This window comes from Electrophorus electricus, chromosome 3 (genome assembly GCF_041902795.1).
Source record: "Electrophorus electricus isolate QZ-2024a chromosome 3, ASM4190279v1, whole genome shotgun sequence".
In the NCBI taxonomy this organism is placed as follows: domain Eukaryota; kingdom Metazoa; phylum Chordata; class Actinopteri; order Gymnotiformes; family Gymnotidae; genus Electrophorus; species Electrophorus electricus.
In genome coordinates, this window is record NC_137499.1 from 25,962,941 (window position 1) to 25,984,371 (window position 21,431).

At 38.6% G+C, this 21,431-nt stretch overlaps 1 protein-coding gene and 1 long non-coding RNA gene across 4 annotated transcripts in view; both read left to right on the forward strand.

Annotated features, from left to right (window-relative positions):
* Positions 1–21,104, forward strand: part of LOC118242400 (uncharacterized) — a 61,207-nt gene extending 40,103 nt beyond the window's left edge. Inside the window, exons 1-4 of one of the 3 annotated variants that reach the window (XR_014122703.1) lie at positions 15,346–15,384; positions 15,584–15,637; positions 17,704–17,820; positions 19,900–21,104. Coding sequence is in view for 2 of the 3 variants with exons in the window: in XM_081710819.1 (XP_081566945.1) it covers positions 15,584–15,637; positions 17,704–17,820; positions 19,900–19,903 (175 nt within the window). In the remaining variant the exon portion in view is untranslated. Of the gene's footprint in view, positions 1–15,345; positions 15,385–15,583; positions 15,638–17,703; positions 17,881–19,899 lie in introns of those variants that run through there. The other 2 variants (XM_081710819.1, XM_081710820.1) reach the window with 2 other exon arrangements.
* LOC145653750 (uncharacterized) lies at positions 1,133–11,779 on the forward strand. The gene is made up of 3 exons (XR_014119940.1): positions 1,133–1,278; positions 10,090–10,401; positions 11,538–11,779. It is a non-coding gene; the product is annotated as an uncharacterized LOC145653750 (long non-coding RNA).
* Positions 21,105–21,431: the final 327 nt, after the last annotated feature.

The window sequence follows — 21,431 nt, forward strand, 5'->3', positions numbered from 1 at the left end:
CAAATAAAAACATTTTCTCCTCAAAGTCCATTCAATGGGTCTTTAGGTTCACATTTACTCTTAAACAACTGCATACAAAGTGTCAAGTCAAGTATTTATATAGTGCTTTGTAGAACAGATGTTGTCACAAAGAAACTTTACAAATGTCTGAGTCCAAGCCCCCAGTGAGCAAGCCAAGGGTGACAGTGGCAGGAAAAACTCCCTAGAGCAGGAGGAAGAAAGCTTGAGAGGAACCAAGACTCAAAATGGGGCCCCATCCTCCTCTGGTCAACAACAGTCACCACAATAGTAACAATATAGACAATAAGGAGCAGAATAAGTAGTGAAATAGAAAAATAAATAAAATAGTAATAAAATGAAAAAAAAAGCAATTATTGTCTAGTCCGGTGTTCCAGAAGTCCTAATCTGGTTCCGATGGTGTGCGCGTGTCCAAAACCCTTCCTGCACGAGAACATCCATCAACGGTAACAGAAAAGTAGTTGGCTGAGGTGGTGTGAGTAGCCATGGCAGCTGAGACAGGGTGAGGCTCAGTAACATCATGACATCATGGGTAGTTGTACCTCGGCAGAAAGAGAGAATAGATTATTAGGCAATGTCGAGGTATGAACATGTAGGGAGCAAAAGTACGACCATGAAGTATGTACCACTCTGAAGCGTACCTTGTAAGGTTACCGCTTGTGAACTGTAGCTGTAGATACAATTAAGTTACATTAAACTGCATTTAAATAATCTGCTTTCAAAGTCAGAATACACAGTTTCCTTTAAATGTAAAGGACCTATAATGGTAAAAAGAGTATTAGAACTGAAGAAGAACTGAAAACAGTTTAACCATGTCCACTTGTAATACAAGGCTAAGAGGTCTGTGTAAAGACTGGAGGTAGAGAATTTGTTTAAAACGTGCTTTTTACTAATTAAATACTGTCATTTCCACAAAGGATTCTGTCCATTTTATCTGGAAAGAAAACAGTAAGTAAGTTCTTACACAAATGTTATGGTACGTGCTCTTTTTCAAGCAAAAGCATTATTAGCCATATAAAATATTAGCCTGTTCCATTTTCTTATTGGCATGCCTTGTTTCCTCAAAGTGAAGTTGTGTGTAAGTGTGTAACAGGAGTACTGACTGACTGCAAAGTTCTCAAGCGGAAAGCTTCAGAGCTTTAATCACTCTCTTGGGTTCATTTTCTCCCAGTTGGGTTTAAGGAGTTTGATGTATTTTTACCTCTGTGAAAATGCAGGTGATCTGTGGAGTCCTGGTGATGTTCACAGGAGCTGCCTTGGGCAAGTAGCACAACTCATTTTATGCTTTTTGGAGTGACAATGTTAAGCATGAGGTTCTAGTATAGGAGTTCAGAAAAAGGAAGCCAGATTAAAAATATATATTTTTCTAAAACTCACTTTTGTGTACCACTCATGCATTTGCTATTTGATGAGTTTTTCAAATAGAAATGACAGTTCAGCTACGAAGTCTTACAATTTGTCTCATAAAATGTGTTATCTATAGGCTTAAAAATATCTATTTGTTGGGAGGCTGTGGAACCCAAAGGAAGATTTGCCTGCTGTTCTTGTGAGAGATGGACTGGTCATGTGCAGACATACATATATGACTGATTTATGGCATATCTTGATATGAACTTTATGCTGATACTATAGCAGTAGGATTTTTACTGAGTATTTAATTATTGGAAGAATTCCAAATATAATAAATACAAAATAAGTTCACAGGAAACATAATAGAGCAAAGCAAAAATCTGTAAGTATGCAGATAGGAGCCAATGAACTACAAATGTCCTGTGATGTCTGGCATGGGTGGCTCTGATCATGATCCCAGTTTTCATTATCCAGTGCAAGTTCAGGTTGCAACTCCCATACCAGACAGTCTGGTCGGGGCACTCTGAAAAATTTGTTTTTAATATCTTCACATATTTCATCATTTCTTTAAAGCACAGATAAGTTTTCCACTATATCATGTGCATCATGTTTGGAGTTCAATTCAGTTCAAATGTATTTATGAAGTACTGTTTATGTATGTGTAACAGTCTCTGAGAGCAAGAGGAAACCTTGAGAGGAACTGAGGCTAAGAATGAGAACTAATCCTCCTCTGGTCAGCATTCGATGGCAAAAATAATAACACGTACTGAATAAAGTTACTTTGATTTGAACTTTAACTTGCTATGTGACATGTAAGAGTAGCTTATCAGTCTTAAAAATGACTGACAAATATCTCCTTAAGTAACATTTCATTAATCAGAATCAGAATCTTTTTATTAGCCAATTATGAAATGTACAAGGAATTTCTCTTGGTGCAGGTGTCGGCATAGGATTAAGTACAGTAGCAAAAAGAGAAAGATAAACTTTATTTAAACTATTTGTAACCTAATTAATATCCTTATATATTCCATATGTATCCTGTATTTACATAATTATATATAAGCTATATGTACTATACATAATCTATTTATAAGGTCTGAAATATTGTCACCCACTCTGACATACGGTTTCCTGTTAGATGAAAAATTGTGGATCCAGTAGAAGACAAATGGTGGGATGTTGAGTAGGAGGCCAGGAATTATGATGTTGAAAGCAGAGCTTAAGTCCACAAACATGCAGGCATAAGCAATAGGGCCATCCAGGTGCTGCAGGATGTAGGACAGAGCCAGATTAATAGCATCATTTACAGACCTGTTAGCTCTATATGCAAACTGCAAAGGATCCTGAAAAGCATCAGTCCTTTCTTTGAGGTGTTGAAGTAAAAGTCTCTCAAAACTCTTCATGACTTGGTGAGCTTTTGAAACTGTTTCGCACCAACACCACTGCTTCGCCCTACTAGCCCTTACTGCTCTTTAGCTGTTTAGCATTTTTTTGCTAAGGACTTAATTACATTCTACCTGGAAACCAGCAACTTCCATCAAACATCAAAAATTACTGTATCAACAAAAACTACATCCAAAGAACTACCAAAAGTGTAAGTAATGTTAACATTTTGCTATCCATCATGGCTTCCATTCTCCTTCGGTGCGCTGAGTGCAACATGTTTAGTTATTCTTCCTCCTTCATTAGTGAGTTTTATCTGTGAGAAGTGTAGATTAATTACTAGACCGATGGAGATGATTCTAGTACTAGAAGTGCATATCCAGACCTTAGAAAGTGTTAGACTTATCAAGGAACTAGAAGTATAAGCTCTGATGCTGTAGGATGCTCTGGTTCCATTCCAATGCGGGGCAGCAATGTAACGTACAGTCGGTGATCTTCGCTGAACTGCTGGATGTCCAAGTGGTGCTCACAAAACAATGTGGGGTATGTTGATAATTGGAACACATTCGAGGGCAAGCCTGGCCTTTTAGGGTGGGATGGTATGCATCCAACCACGGAGGTTCCTGAGCTCCTTTCCTGCAACATAAGCCATATACTCACGACAGACCTAGTTAATCTATGACAATCCACAGCGGAGGCCTGCCAGCAGACAAAGAGGTTAAACCAACTGCCTGAGGTTCATCATATTGTCCCCGTGTCTGTTCCCAGAGCTAAGACAAAATATAGAAAACAAAGAAAAACATGCCTTAATAACATAATTAGTATTAAAGTAACTAATTCACAGAACAGTGCTTGCACCTTTTATCTCAAGCTGGGCTGACTAAATGTTAGAGCCCTCACATCTAAAGCACTCATGATAAATTAAATCCTAACAGATCATAGATTTAATGCACTTTGTTTAAATGAAGCTTTAAAGGAAAGGTGTCCTTCAGGCTACAGCTATGTACACTGGCTCATCTAACAGGCCGTGGAGGCGGCATTGCAGATATTAATACTGACACATTAGGCATAAACCAGAAAGCTGTATATGATTTTGAGTTCTGTGAAATTATTTTTACTAGCATAAATGATGTATGTAACGATAAAAAGCGCTCCCAGCCTCTTCCACTAATTTCCATCTACAGGACACCAGGACCGAACTCAGAATTTCAGGAATTTGCAGATTTCTTTTCTAATCCAGTCACTCTAGTAGAAAGAACCATTATTTTGGGTGATTTCAATATTCACTTTGATAGTGCCCAAGACCCTCTGAGATCGGCCTTTAGTTCTATATTAGAATCAATTGGTTTCACCCAATGTATAAGAGAACCCATACACTCTGGTGGACATATGCTTGATTTAGTACTGACATACGGTGTAGACATAGAGAACATAGTTCTCTGTCTACATCTCAGAGCATTCCCTAATTTCATTTGAACTACATATAAGACACAATATAGTAAACTGGCTGCTATCATACCAGACGCACGATCACGTCATCTACTGCACCTAGATTTATTGTGAATCTCCCAGATTTATCATTTTCGACTAAGATACCTTCAAACCCCACAGAACTTGATCAAACAGCTGAATGCTTTGAATCAGTACTCCCCTGTACACTCAGTGATGTTGCACCACTTACAAATAAAAAAATTACAGACAAAAAATTATTATCTTGGTATAATGATCACATTTGCACTTTAAAACAAAACACTCAAAAAATAGAATACAAATGGTCCCACACTAAGCTTGTAGTCTTCCAGCTTGCATGGAAGTAGAGCCTTCTCCAGTAGCACTTATTACCGCTCATATAGCTTATCTCTCGACCGTAATAGAAAATAACAAAAATAATCCTATATTTCTTTTTAGTACAATATGCACATCTAACTAGGAATAAAACTGACAAAACATCACACAGTAGTAATGAGTTCATGAATTTCTTTAATGAGAAAATTAAGCACATTAGAGATAACATTAAGAGTATTAACATGACATCGGGCAGTTCTGTAGAGATCAGAACAACCAAGCCAAAAATGACTCTAGAATTCTTTACACCTATCCAAGAGCCAGAACTTACATCTCTGATCTTGCACTCAAAATCCCCCACTTGCTTACTAGATTCACTACCCACAAACTTTCTTAAGGAAATCCTACCTGAAGTAATTGAACCTTTACTAAATTGAATGAACTCTTTCTTGAACCTTGGTTACGTTCCTAAATCATTCAAATTACCAGTAATCAGACCACTTATCTATATCGGAACCAGACACATCAAGTCTTTCAGTCAGGGTTTAGGCCTAATCACAGTATGGAAACAGCACTAATTAAAGTAGCTAATGACCTGTTGGTGGCCTCTGACCAGGGTTATGTCTCTTTGGTTATATTGCTTCATCTGAGTGCAGCATTTGACACTATATATCTGTAACGTTGAGCGGTAAGGAGGTGGATGCATGTGTGGAGAAGAGCGAGATTTAACTGGGGCAAATCTAGAATCCAAGTAGTTAAAGCAGTCCAGAGTCAAAGAGCCAATACGGAGAGCACAGGGATGCAAGATTAAACAGCACAAGGGCTAGGATACACGAGTAACAAAACACAGAGGCTAAAACTAAATACACGGAAGCAAACAGGGGAGCAGGCTATAACATAAACTAGGAAACATGGAGGATAGCTGAACACAAAGACACAGAGTACAAAGAAACCACCATAAGAATAAGCATGCAAACATAATGAACTAACCACATACAATAAATCAATGACCAGCAAAAACACATGCCACAAGAACTTAACGAGGAACAGGTGTGGAAAATCAAACGAGGGGCGGAGAAAATGAAACTAAGGCATGGAACCAAGGAGTGCAGGAAAACAGATGACAGGGAAACCATGACAACAGGGATGCCAGTAGGGTGGCCAGTCGTGACAGTATCACAACATTTTACTAGATAAACTCAAAAATGTTGAGATTAGGGGAACAGCATATATATATATATATATATGCTATCTCTAGGTGAGATTATACATAAACACTGTGCTAGTTTCACTGCTACACTGATGATACTCAGCTTTACGCCTCAACTTAATATTATTGATGAATGTATTAAGGACGTCAGACACTGGATGCTGCAGAACTTTCTCTCGCTTAGTCCTGACAAAACAGAGGTGCTTCTATTAAACCTAGAGACAGCTACGTCTTCACTCTCTAATTACTCAATGAACCTCAGTTTGTCTCACAATCATATCTTCTCTTCTAGTTAAAGATCTTGGATTTATTATGGATCCCAGTCTCTCATTCAAACCTCATGTAAATAATATTTCTAGGACCACCTTTCTCCACCTTAGGAACATTTCAATGATTAGGAACATGCACTCCTCACATGATGCAGAAAAGCTAGTCCATGCATTTATTACTTTAAGATTGGACTACTGTAATGCCTTACTATCTGGCTGTACCATTAAGTGCCTAAACAAGCTCCAGCTAGTTCAATTGCAGCAGCCAGAGTTCTTACTAGAACTAGAAAATTTGATCACATCACTCCTATCATAGTTACTTTACATTGGCTCCCAGTAAAACATTGTATTGTATTACATTGTAGTGCATTACAAACCACCACCTCTGCTTAGATCAAAAGGTGCAGGCTCTTTACAAGTACCAACAATAAGAAAATCAACTAGCCATCTACTTCTCTGTTGCCCTTAATGGACATTCTCTTCTGGGATGGGTCTGAGACACTTGCACATATCGGAATAAGACTGGGACCTCTAGAAAGTTGGACTAGACTTTTTTTTTTCTTAAAATTGTAAATATTGTGATGACCATTGTCAGCCAGAGGAGGATGGGAGGATGGGCCTCCCTTTTGAGTCTTGGTTCCTGTCAAGGTTTCATCCTCATGCTCTAGGGAGTTTTTCTTGCCACTTTCGCCCTTGGCTTGCTCACTGAGGGCTAAAACTTGGACATTTGTAAAGCTGCTTTGTGACAACGGCTGTTGTAAAAAGTGCTATATAAATAAATTTTGATTTGATTTGACAACATATGTTAGGAGTACTGGTCTATAGTCATTCAGGCAGGAGATCTTCTGCTTTTGGGGAAATGGTATGATTACAGAGGTCTAAAAGCACACAGGTACAACAGACTTGGTCAGAGACTTGTTAAAGAGATCAGTAAAGGGAATCAGGGAAATTTGTTTAGAGTAATTCCTGAGTATTGCAGATGAGACACCCTCAGGGCCAGCTGCTTTCCTGATCTTTTGCTTCAGTGATGATGGTTGATGGGTGTAGGGGCTGTAGGTCTTGTGGTATAGTGGTCTGGTGGGGGTGAGGTGGAGGAGATGCTGAAGCAGTTAATAACTGGAAGGATGACATTAGACTGGGGGAAGGAGAGAGATGTCCTTTGTAATTCCAATCTTGAGTAAAATGTATATAGCTGGTTTGGGAGCAGGGGGTCTGCTGCAAAGGCTGATACTTTAGGTTTGTATTTAGCAATTGTTCTGGAAAAGGTCCTTTCCAGATGGAGTAACAGTTATTTGAGGAGAATTTTCCTCCAGTTTTTCCTTGAATTTGTGTTTAGTGGTTTTAATGGATTTATTCAGTGCATACTTTGCTCTTTTGTATGCATCACGGTCACCGCTCCTGTAAGCCTCTTCCTTGGCTCAGATTTCTGAGCTCATTTGAGAACCAGGGTTTGTTTCTGTTATACATGGTGTTTATGGTTGTTTGATGGGATGTAAGTCTCCTCACAGAAACCTATGTAAGAGGTGACTGCATATACATAGTTGTCCAGGGTGTTATTTGCAGATTTGCAGCTGTGCTAGTTGGTTAAGTCCAGAGGTTCACTCAAATCATCTATGGCATTAGGAGACCCCACTCTGAGTGATTTCACATCAAGCTTTGTGGTTTTAAGCTTTTGCCTTATGGGGGAATGAGATGGATGAGAAAATGGTCAGAGTTCCCAAGTGGTTTCCAGTTCCAGAAAGTACAGTTACCATTTCTATATTTCTCTGCATCTGTGGTTAATTCAAACACAAATGGATGTGGAACTATCTCCTACTGGTGATCCATCCAGAGCAGCCAGGTGAAGAGTCTTGTGTAATGGTGATACTGGAATGTCCAATTCCCATACAAGCCGGGTGTGTATGAATTTACCCTCAGCTGCTGAATAAACTAAGGCTGCAAACATAGAGGATGGTGGTCTGCGATCACAATCCCGGATAATATGTCGTGAGGATCCGCAGTAAAGACAGAGACCCTACCGGAATCTTCGCCACTTCTCCTCTTTGGTTAAGTGAGAAGAATCACATTGCATAGGTTCCACTGTATGCTCTCGTCCAAGCTCTGGTCTTTAACTGGGAGAGGGGCAGGTGGGGCGAGAACTATTAGTTCTACGTGGTTTTTGTTCTTGAATAAAATGATCCAGATGGATTCAAATCTAATTTACCATCTCGGCAAGATAGTTCATGTAAGACATCTGAATTGAGACCATTCCAGAAAGTGCTGATGAATGCTGCCTCATTTCATGCATTACCTGCAGTGACAGTACAGAACTCTTGTGCATAGTCAGCCACAGAACGATTACCTTGGCGTAACTTGGTTAGTATCTCCCCGCAGGCTCTTCCCTCATGTGGGTGATCAAACACTGCCTTGAATTGAGCGATAAAATCATCATAAGACACTGTTTGTATGTTATCCCAGATGGCCGTCGCCCAATCTAGAGCTTTATCAGATAGACAAGAGGTAATGAAGGAAATCTTAGCTCGATTGGAACAGGGTGGAAGGCTACTGAAGTATAATGAACATTGTAACAGGAAACCTTGACACTTGTATGGGGAGCCATCATATTTTTTGGGTTTACGCATGGGGAAGGTCAGTTGAATACTGATCGCAGCAGTACTAGGTGCTGGCATGGGAATGAACTGAGAAGGAGTAGTCATCATTTGCAGTGCATATGTTGATGTTGATCATCGCCAGGCAGTTCGGTAAAGCCAGTTTGTCAGGTGTTTGACCTCGGCTCTGGTATCTCAGTGACTATCCATCCTACAACTATCTGCCAGACTGTATCCTATGTGACAAGAAATGAGCGTCGAATATTTGTGGGCTAGATACTGTCCTGACTCAAAAGACCAGGCTTGCCCTCAAATGTGGACCAATTATCAATCACTCCCACATTGTTTACTGAGCACAACTTAGACATCCAGCACTATGGCAGCCATGACCTGCTGTAATCTTGACCTCACATTACACTGGAGTCAGAGCATGTAACTGTAGTCATCTCTTTGGTTCTTTTAGTAAACTAGGCAAACCTCCTCTGCTCCATACAGTCATTCATTATTGTTGTTGTTGAGGTCCATGGCTCTTGTGTCATCAGTAACTTTACTGATACAATTTGAGCTGTACTGGGCAGTACAGTCATGCGTCCTCAGTGTGAACAGCAGCAGACTGAACACAGAGCTGTGGGGGATGACGGTGCTCAGGGTGGTGGGGCTGGATATGTTGTTGTCAGTCTGAACTCATAGGGACTCTCAATCACAAAATCCAGGATCTAGTTACAGAAGGCGGTGTTTAATTAAATCTCAAATATCTGTTGATGAATGCATGTGAGAAAATGCAAAATGAACACTTCATGAGCCAATTTTATGTAATAATAATAATTATTATTATAATTATAATAATATAATAATTTACTCCAAAATACATATTTATACACAAAATATAAGGAGTTTATACAAAAAGCATTAACAAATCACTACAGGTTGGAGGTGAAGTGAGTGGTAACTGTTGAAAACTGTATATAACTCAGGTTGCTTGTTAGACTCCGAGACATGTGGATCACCACGTCTTTACAAGCTGCTGCCAATTGTCCAGCACAGGGCAGCTGAAAGCATTCAGAGGAAAGTGCAAACTGTTCTTATCATCTGCACTCAAGCATCCATGGCTAGTGTTGCTGTGATTGACAGAGTAAAGCTGTCCCACCCAACCAGAGAGCAGGTGTCAGTTCTGCCTCCCTGGACTCCTTCCCACAGATGGCTGTGACATCAGGGCTTGAGCAAGCAAAACCATGAAGATTGAGTGAAATGTTTTTCTGGTGCACTGCTCAGGAGCCCCAGATAGTTCCTTTTAATAGTAAAAGAGTATTTATTTTACATTTGATTGTATGTAATCAAATGACATCAATTTAATTTAAATTGATACATCTCTCCTGTAATGAACTTAATAGATTATTCATTAAAGTAGATTAAAGTTGTTTAGAACAGATCAGATGTTGTTGCATCAAGTTAATGACAAAATGTTCTTGATTTTCTCGCTCTGCAGGTGCGGTTCCTGCTATCTGCAGATTTAATCAGAATCGTACATGTTATGGAACTCTGGGAGAAGCACTGCACCTGGAGCTGGACCCTGAGGATGAAATAATATTAAAGAAGGACAACATTAAAATTTTAGGATATAAAAAGCAAAGCATCACAACAAACTATTTAGATCAGCCAAGATGGCAGTTTATAGCTGATAACAGAACCATTATAATAACCAGAACAGAGAAGAGAGACTCAGGAAGGTACATGTTAGACACCTTTGATGCAAATGGTACTAATAAAGGCAAACGTCATCTCCATCTGAACATTGAAGGTAGGACTATATCATCTCATGTCAGATAACAGCCACAACCGCTGAATTTATAAATTATTTCATATCATTCCTATCTGGAAGAACACAGCTAGAACTTGTAAAGCAAGTTTCCTTACTTTGGTTTGTCTGTATTTTAGGTGCATGTGTCTCTTTGTAGTGCAGTTAGTTTTTGATCCTTTCTTTGTTTCCAGTGTCCTCGTTCATGAATTCTGTTTACAAAATGAGAGGTGATATCTGGATACTTAGTTCATGTGTATAAAAATATATACATATGCTGTATTTATATATGTTTGCATAGATTGTATTATAAAGTGCATTTATAGGTTAAATGTTAAACCACCAACCAACACTGACACATCATATGTAATCCATTTATGAATGCTTCATGAACTTGGTGCTTGGGCAATAAATTGAATGTAATATTAATATTATTTGAAGACTTCATGATTTTAGTCTCATTTATTCCCTTTAAAGAAGAATAATGGAGATTTAGTACATTTGGCTTGTGTGATGTAGGCCTACATATTAATTAAAAAGATATGTAAAAGATTATATATATATATATATATATATATATATATATATATATATATATATATATATATATATATATATATATATATATGTGTGTGTGTGTGTGTGTGTGTGTGTGTGTGTGTGTGTGTGTGTCATGGTACAGCCCCTCCCCCCAAACATCTCCCTGTGTGTGTGTGTGTGTGTGTGTGTGTGTGTGTGTGTGTGTGTGTTCGTCTGTATGGTCACACCCTCCTTGTGTGTCACACCTGCTCCTCATTGTGTTGTGTTAGCATGTGTGTATATATGTCTTGTGTTTGAGTCTGTGTGGGTCGATGTTTGAACGCAATAGCCCGTGTGCTATGCTTTTGTTGACGTGTCTAAATAAACTTATGTGTTTGTCCTACAAACTCGTCCCCACATCCTGCTCAGCCTCCTTATCACAATATATAATAGTGTGTATATATAATAATATTCCAATTTTACTACAACTCATGAATATGTCATTAAAGCTTAATGTAAGTGTCATTATTGTAAAGCAAAACTGATATTTCTGTTTAAGGACCCTGTTAGAATAAAACATCGTCTTTATTCTTTTAAATTCTGTTCTCTGTATTCTGCAGCTGCAGTGTCCTCAGTAGTAGTGAAGGATAACTGCTTCTCCAGTGAGAGGAGGACAGTGTCCTGTTCCTCTGAGGGGGAACAGCTCCACTTCAGCTGGACTTTCAGTGGAACCAGAATCACACATCAACTGAATGATGGAACCAAGACTCTCCTGCTGGAGAAAGAGTATGATGGAAATGTCACCTGCCATGTAAAGAATCATGTCAGCCATGGACAAAGTTCTATTCTGTTACACCAGTGCCCTGGTAAATCTCACTTTCTTTAAGCTTTGATATCATCATGTTAAAAGCAATAACAACAATAATGATGCAACATTGATAATGTTACTACTCATAATCTTCAAAGAGAAACTCAGTTACTCACCATAAATTAATCATGTCTGAATAGAAACCATCACACAACACTGTCTAGTTAAATGTCTTGTTCCTTTAAAAGAGTACGACAGCAGCCAGTTTGTCAGGTGTTTGACCTCGGCTCTGGTATCTCAGTGACTATCCATCCTACAACTATCTGCCAGACTGTATCTTATGTGACAAGAAATGAGCGTCGAATATTTGTGGGCTAGATACTGTCCTGACTCAAAAGACCAGGCTTGCCCTCAAATGTGGACCAATTATCAATCACTCCCACATTGTTTACTGAGCACAACTTAGACATCCAGCACTATGGCAGCCATGACCTGCTGTAATCTTGACCTCACATTACACTGGAGTCAGAGCATGTAACTGCAGTCATCTCTTTGGTTCTTTTAGTAAACTAGGCAAACCTCCTCTGCTCCATACAGTCATTCATTATTGTTGTTGTTGAGGTCCATGGCTCTTGTGTCATCAGTAACTTTACTGATACAATTTGAGCTGTACTGGGCAGTACAGTCATGCGTCCTCAGTGTGAACAGCAGCAGACTGAACACAGAGCTGTGGGGGATGACGGTGCTCAGGGTGGTGGTGCTGGATATGTTGTTGTCAGTCTGAACTCATAGGGACTCTCAATCACAAAATCCAGGATCTAGTTACAGAAGGCGGTGTTTAATTAAATCTCAAATATCTGTTGCTGAATGCATGTGAGAAAATGCAAAATGAACACTTCATGAGCCAATTTTATGTAATAATAATAATTATTATTATTATAATTATAATAATATAATAATTTACTCCAAAATACATATTTATACACAAAATATAAGGAGTTTATACAAAAAGCATTAACAAATCACTATAGGTTGGAGGTGAAGTGAGTGGTAACTGTTGAAAACTGTATATAACTCAGGTTGCTTGTTAGACTCCGAGACATGTGGATCACCACGTCTTTACAAGCTGCTGCCAATTGTCCAACACAGGGCAGCTGAAAGGACTCAGAGGAAAGTGCAAACTGTTCTTATCATCTGCACTCAAGCATCCATGGCTAGTGTTGCTGTGATTGACAGAGTAAAGCTGTCCCACCCAACCAGAGAGCAGGTGTCAGTTCTGCCTCCCTGGACTCCTTCCCACAGATGGCTGTGACATCAGGGCTTGAGCAAGCAAATCCATGAAGATTGAGTGAAATGTTTTTCTGGTGCACTGCTCAGGAGCCCCAGATAGTTCCTTTTAATAGTAAAAGAGTATTTATTTTACATTTGATTGTATGTAATCAAATGACATCAATTTAATTTAAATTGATACATCTCTCCTGTAATGAACTTAATAGATTATTCATTAAAGTAGATTAAAGTTGTTTAGAACAGATCAGATGTTGTTGCATCAAGTTAATGACAAAATGTTCTTGATTTTCTCGCTCTGCAGGTGCGGTTCCTGCTATCTGCAGATTTAATCAGAATCGTACATGTTATGGAACTCTGGGAGAAGCACTGCACCTGGAGCTGGACCCTGAGGATGAAATAATATTAAAGAAGGACAACATTAAAATTTTAGGATATAAAAAGCAAAGCATCACAACAAACTATTTAGATCAGCCAAGATGGCAGTTTATAGCTGATAACAGAACCATTATAATAACCAGAACAGAGAAGAGAGACTCAGGAAGGTACATGTTAGACACCTTTGATGCAAATGGTACTAATAAAGGCAAACGTCATCTCCATCTGAACATTGAAGGTAGGACTATATCATCTCATGTCAGATAACAGCCACAACCGCTGAATTTATAAATTATTTCATATCATTCCTATCTGGAAGAACACAGCTAGAACTTGTAAAGCAAGTTTCCTTACTTTGGTTTGTCTGTATTTTAGGTGCATGTGTCTCTTTGTAATGCAGTTAGTTTTTGATCCTTTCTTTGTTTCCAGTGTCCTCGTTCATGAATTCTGTTTACAAAATGAGAGGTGATATCTGGATACTTAGTTCATGTGTATAAAAATATATACATATGCTGTATTTATATATGTTTGCATAGATTGTATTATAAAGTGCATTTATAGGTTAAATGTTAAACCACCAACCAACACTGACACATCATATGTAATCCATTTATGAATGCTTCATGAACTTGGTGCTTGGGCAATAAATTGAATGTAATATTAATATTATTTGAAGACTTCATGATTTTAGTCTCATTTATTCCCTTTAAAGAAGAATAATGGAGATTTAGTACATTTGGCTTGTGTGATGTAGGCCTACATATTAATTAAAAAGATATGTAAAAGATTATATATATATATATATATATATATATATATATATATATATATATATATATATATATATATATATATATATATGTGTGTGTGTGTGTGTGTGTGTGTGTGTGTGTGTGTGTGTCATGGTACAGCCCCTCCCCCCAAACATCTCCCTGTGTGTGTGTGTGTGTGTGTGTGTGTGTGTGTGTGTGTGTGTGTGTGTGTGTGTGTGTTTGTGTGTGTGTGTGTGTGTTCGTCTGTATGGTCACACCCTCCTTGTGTGTCACACCTGCTCCTCATTGTGTTGTGTTAGCATGTGTGTATATATGTCTTGTGTTTGAGTCTGTGTGGGTCGATGTTTGAACGCAATAGCCCGTGTGCTATGCTTTTGTTGACGTGTCTAAATAAACTTATGTGTTTGTCCTACAAACTCGTCCCCACATCCTGCTCAGCCTCCTTATCACAATATATAATAGTGTGTATATATAATAATATTCCAATTTTACTACAACTCATGAATATGTCATTAAAGCTTAATGTAAGTGTTATTATTGTAAAGCAAAACTGATATTTCTGTTTAAGGACCCTGTTAGAATAAAACATCGTCTTTATTCTTTTAAATTCTGTTCTCTGTATTCTGCAGCTGCAGTGTCCTCAGTAGTATTGAAGGATAACTGCTTCTCCAGTGAGAGGAGGACAGTGTCCTGTTCCTCTGAGGGGGAACAGCTCCACTTCAGCTGGACTTTCAGTGGAACCAGAATCACACATCAACTGAATGATGGAACCAAGACTCTCCTGCTGGAGAAAGAGTATGATGGAAATGTCACCTGCCATGTAAAGAATCATGTCAGCCATGGACAAAGTTCTATTCTGTTACACCAGTGCCCTGGTAAATCTCACTTTCTTTAAGCTTTGATATCATCATGTTAAAAGCAATAACAACAATAATGATGCAACATTGATAATGTTACTACTCATAATCTTCAAAGAGAAACTCAGTTACTCACCATAAATTAATCATGTCTGAATAGAAACCATCACACAACACTGTCTAGTTAAATGTCTTGTTCCTTTAAAAGAGTACGACAGCAGTGCCCTGCTGCCATCTTGGAGATCTACTTCACTGCAGAGTCTCAGTCCAACACAACTGACTCTAATGTTGAGAGACTGCAGGACCAGAGTTGGGCGCCCCTTTTCTCATGTGACCCAACCCTGCTGGGCACCTCAATGACCAAGTAATTCAAATTTACTTCAGTCCTTAATGTTGGTAGTGGTGCTTTAGGTATTAGTTAAGACTTGATAATACAGTCTGCAGGATGGTAGATCTCCAAGAGACAGACTGGACTGACTGTTATTAACAGAATAGCAGAATGTGTGTTTAACACTTCTCATAGGAGTGAATACTAGTGATACTCTATTGATGTGCAATTCCAGGAACTTCAGCTGCAGATCCCACAACAGCGGTGAATGTGACATCATCCGGCATTGGTATAAGTCTACCAGTAACTGATAACAAAACCTTCACCCCCACTCAGAATCCCACCTTAATCATTTATGTACCACATGTACATTTGAGTAAGTGAATAGTTCAATAAATTTAGATGGCATAGTATCAAATATATCTAAGTACAATACATTTCATATTTCTCAAAGTGCTAGATAAGGTTATTTCTCTAGCTCCTGATCCCTTATTTCAGGAAATTAGTTAACTGCGACCTATAATCACCCTTTCACGTACTTCTGTGACGTACACATGACAAAGCTCCTCATAACCATATTATATCCATTATTCTGCGTATTGTGTGTAGTTCAGGACTAAAATATTAGTTTGTATTATCACTGTCATTCATTGTTGTTGTGACTGTTATGGATATTTTAAATACTATCATTAACCCATAATGCTTGCTGTGCCTACAAAATCTAGACTATTAATAACAGAATAGCAGGATCTTTATTTACAATACTTCTCATAGGAGTGAATACTACTGATAATCCACTGATGTGCAATTCCAGAAACTTCAGCTGCAGCTCCCACAACAGCAGTGAGACTGACCTCGTCATGCCTCATTTACACATCTCATTTCTGAGTTTTCTGCATAGATGCCATAGTATCAAACAAATCTAAACCCAGATCTCATGTTCCTTAAAGTGCTAGATAAGGGTAGTTCTCTCAATCCTGTTCTCTGAGTTCTCTGAATGTTTGTAAATTAAATCTACAGTCACCCTTTATCCAGTTTCTATTCAGTTACTTGGTTTCCATTCTAATCACATTAGAAAGCTCAACTCCACCATATTAAACCCAATATTTTAACTTCTATTCTCTGTCATCTGTACCTGCAGAAATACTGACAGATATCACAGCACATACACTATTAATTCTAGTGGACTAGATGGTTTTACGTTTTTGGATAAATGCTGTATTAGTGTGAAACCCTCACTGACAAATATGGTGGAAATACAAGACACAAAAGTGTTGCTGGGGCCAAAAGTGACAGTGTGATATTAAGAGATAAGTTGCACTATAACGTTGGAGGTTTTAGGTAGGATGCAGAGACGAGTAGTGTGAAACACTACTTGGGGGACAGGAACTCCGGCCTGTCCCCCAGTTGTCGGCTGGGCTGGAGTCCCACCTGCCTGTGGGGGGTCACCTCTCGCCGATTTGGGGGGCGGTGACTTCTGCGCACTCGCTACAGGAGGTGAACCAGTTGCTTTCCTGTCTCTGGGGTGGGCACTGGTGACACCTCCCCCTTGCCTCTACGAGGCTTAGGTACTGGCGCACGAGTTCCGGGGCTGTATGCCCTAGTGGGAAGAGTGTCCTCGGTCGCCCCTCTTTGTGCCACTCAGGATGGTCTGCTCGCTCCCGAGCGGCACCTCTTAGGCGGAGCCTTGGGCGGTATCTGAAGTGCCGGGGCCTCGTCGCTCTCGGAGTCTGCAGACTCAGGTCCAGTGACCTCCTCCCCCATGGTGGAAGTGTGGAGTGAGGCCGGGATGACGGAGGATCTCTCTGCACGGGTTGTGGAAGGGCGTTTACCTCCTTTTTTCTCCTTCCTTTTCTTGCTCCCCTTCCCAGGCATCCTTCGTCAGTTGTTTTTTCTGTAACGTTGGAGGCTTTAGGCAAGATGCGAAGACGAGTAGCCTGAAAAACAAACATGCGTTTCTTTAACACTCAAGCACGCACACTAACAGAGTCAAAAACTCTGCAAATAACAAACCTTTATACATATGATAAGGACACAATAAGGAGCAGGTGTGAGACACAAGGAGGGCGTGGCCACATTGACGAACACACACATGAGAAGACGTTTGGGGGAGGGGCCATACCGTGACATGCACAAAATATATTCTGTGAAAAGTGGTAACTATTAAAGTAGCCATGAACAGGGTAAAGAATATTATCTTCACTATTTACAGCATATTGTTTTATTGACTTATTGAATTAACATTGGAATATTTAGGTGTGATGGCACCTTCAAACTCCCCTCTTTGTTAATCTGATTCTCTCTCTCTCTCTCTCTCTCTCTCTCTCTCTCTCTCTTTCTCTCTCTCTTTCTTAGCCGTGAGGAACATGGTGTTTCTCTGTGTGTGGGTTTTGGAGATCATCACCTTGCTGTCAGTGTTGGGAGGCTTTCACATCTACAACAAAATCAACAGCAAACAGAACACAGTGGAAGGTAAAAACATCTTGTAACACTTTATAATAACAGGCCCAAATAAATAACTTAATTATCCAATTATTTGTTAAGAATTATGCATATTTATAGAATTGTTTTAAAGACACATAATGTAATTCAAATTGTAGCTTTTATTAATGCCTAAAACATTTATGTAATTCTAGCAATCATTACCAAACTACTAAGAAATGATCATATTACTGTTTTTTTTGCTTTTTATTATAAATTGTACAAGTTAGAACCGACCAAGTAATGTGATTGGATAAGAGTCTTTCTATGAGTGCTGATATATAGTATAACAGCACTGGGACTTGAACTATACATGTATTACTCCACTTTTCATTACATTAATGATTGTTATCTATTTTAGATTGTAACAAACATTGGTGTTAGCTCATCGGAATCACAGTTACTTATGGGACAGTCAGGGACTTTTATATCCCTGGTTGCACAATAAATGGAACCATACAAGTAAATGTACATGTTAAAAAATAGCTGACCTACACAACGTAGAAGGTTAGTGTAACATTGAAGGCTAGGCAGGACACAGGAACGAGCCGAGTATGACAAAGTGATGTTTATTGACACAAAACAACAGATAACAGCACACAAACTATCGCAAGGTTGAACATCGACAAACACCAACGATTAGATGAGACCCTAAATACATGCACGATAACGACACAAAATGAGGAATATGTGTGATACACGGGGAGGGCGTGGCCATACAAGCGAACACATACACACACACACACACACACACACACTCACACAGATGTCTTGAAGGAGGGTCTTTACCGCGACAGCTGGTGTGCAGGAAAATGTGTTGCTTGGCAACAGTTGAGTTGTGTTGAAGTAGCCTAACAAATGAACAAATATGCAAGCAAATCAAAATATATTGCTTATAACTGTTAAAAGTTTAATATTTCTTGATTCACAAACTAAAATAAGTGTACATTATAATTCTTCTCATGATGAATTTATATGTTTTTAGAATCACCCATTGTTTTTAAGTGATCGTAATTAAACTTTCCATTAACTATATATTACTAATTCATAAACAGGGTTGCTTAAAATATGCACAAACATACTTCTTAAATCTACAGTGTTTGATATCTGCATATAGTTGACCTCAGGAATGTTCCTCTTTGATGCTCAGCAGTAGTCTGCCAACATAGAGGCTTTCCCACCACTTTTCCATTCTATACACGATGACATACAAGTATACTGGAACAAAAAAACTGAGTAATAGAAAAATTGCAAAAATATTTGGATTCATATACATAAACAGGTATTTTTGTAGGAGGCAAAACCATTGTTGACCAGTGTATTCACTATAACAGCACTCCCTCTCACATCAAATTGTAGCCTTCATTAATGCATAAAAACATTTACATAATTATAGCAATCATTACCAAACTACTAGGAAGTGATCATGTTACTATTTGTTTGTGCTGTCACGGTTGGTCCCTCCTATCTGTAACGTGTGTCGGCACGAGTGCCGCAGGGCGCGAGGCAGGACGCACAGACTCCAGCGACTGGGACGTACATTTAATTCACATAAACAACACACCGGCACTCACAACATTACACCAACAATGACCAACAACCTGCACACTTTAAAATGGGTTTATATACATACAGACTAACAAGGTGCAGCTGTGGTTACAAACAAGACAGTCCTCCCACTGCACATGGCGGGCCGAACCACGTGACTCGAGGGAGGCGAGCGTTCCGTGACACTGTCGTTCATGTTTCATGGTTTCCTTGTCTTGTTTTGTTTTGTTATTCACTATAACAGCACTCCCTCTCACATCATACTGCTTAAGTGTTAATTAGATTCATATTTACTATGGAACATGCTCATGTTCAGAGACTGACCTGTGCATCATCATTTAGAGTACCTGGATTATGATGTAGAACTAATAATGTTCAGTATTAATAATTTAGCAAACACTGTAAAGTGGCATCAATGTCTCTTCCTTTCAAGGATATTGTTTGCTTTGTGTGAGCTCTCACTGATGTTTTGCCACCATGTGATGATGAACATGTTGTCTCCTTCCACTGTAATGCTCTCAGGTAAAGAACAACAGATGGTAGAGGCTCTGTACACCAACCTGGATCAAGAAGTGAAGCAGAACTCCACTATAGGCATGTTATAACAAACAACCAGATTCCCCAAACTCATCCAAACTGAAACACCAGCAGAGAACCATAAATGAAACAGAACCCACACATTTACAGAACACTTAACCTGAATTGTAGGACAGGACAGATGTGTCCTTCCCATCCCTCATTTACAAATAAGTCTTGGCACATGTATTTTTCACATATAGTGCAAAAGGGGGAAAAAGTTCATATAGGAATAAAAGTCTATAAAGTAAAAAAAGTTCCATATGTAAGTTACTCTGGATAAAAGCAACTGACACAATGCCATGAATGTTAAGGTTTGGACTACAATGTTCTTTTACGCTCTTTAAAGTTAACCCTTGTTTGTCTTCTAGGAGTCTTTATTGATATTCATCACTCAAAATGATTAAATTCATTGATGCTAACAATAGGGAACTACACACTCTATGATTTGTCAAATGATCAATAGAAGAACATCAAAACATTTTTGTTTAATGCATTATCATGTCTAGAATATAAATACTTTTAAATATAAATATAAATGCTTAAATATAAATACTTTTATAAGGTTTTCGTGTGTACATAAAAAGGGAATTTCTGGTTTCTACACATTAGAAAGTGTTTGTATTTTTCTCTGTTTAAAATGTATGCTTAACTGTTTAAAATGTTTCATTAAATTCTTAATTTATATTAATATTTCTTCATTTACAAAAATCTGCTTTGACTATATGGAATGCATACATGTATCAGGCATATATTTTACAGGAGCAGGTCCTCCTGAGGCATGTGTGTTAAAATTGAACAAGATGGTACTTTCATCACCTTCCGTCTTCATTACTGAATCATTGGCATCCCAAATAAAACTATAGGTTCACTTAAACATATTCAAAATTCAGCCGTGAGGATTCTTTCACATGTAAGAAAATAAGCCCACATCACTCCAATTCTATATCAGTTACACGGGCTCCTTGTCCTTGAACACATTCAGTATAAACTCCTCCTGTTTACATTGTAAGCTCTGCACGGTCTTGCACCTCCCTACCTAGCTGAACTCCTACACTCATACTGCCCCACCCGGACACTTCGGTCCTCTGATGCAGGTCTCCTCTCCATCCCCAAGTTTATACTGGTCTTTGCAGAAGGCAGATCTTTCAGTGTCATGGCTCCAAATTTATGAAACACTGCCTCAAACTCTCCATCTCTGCTCTTCACTTTCCTCTTTCAAATCCCAAATTAAAACATAGCTCTCTTCTCAACATTTTTCATCACATTTGTTCTGTTAATAGTAGTTAATTAATATATTAAATGTGTTAAATGTTGTTTATTGTTCTCTTTGTCTCCATTTGTATTTTTATTGTAAAGCAAGCTTGAGTTTGAGAAAGGGGCTTAATATAAATTTAATATAAATTAATATAAATTAAACTAATCAAATCAAATCCCTTTTATTGTCATTGCGCATAATGAAATGATGCTCTCCAGTG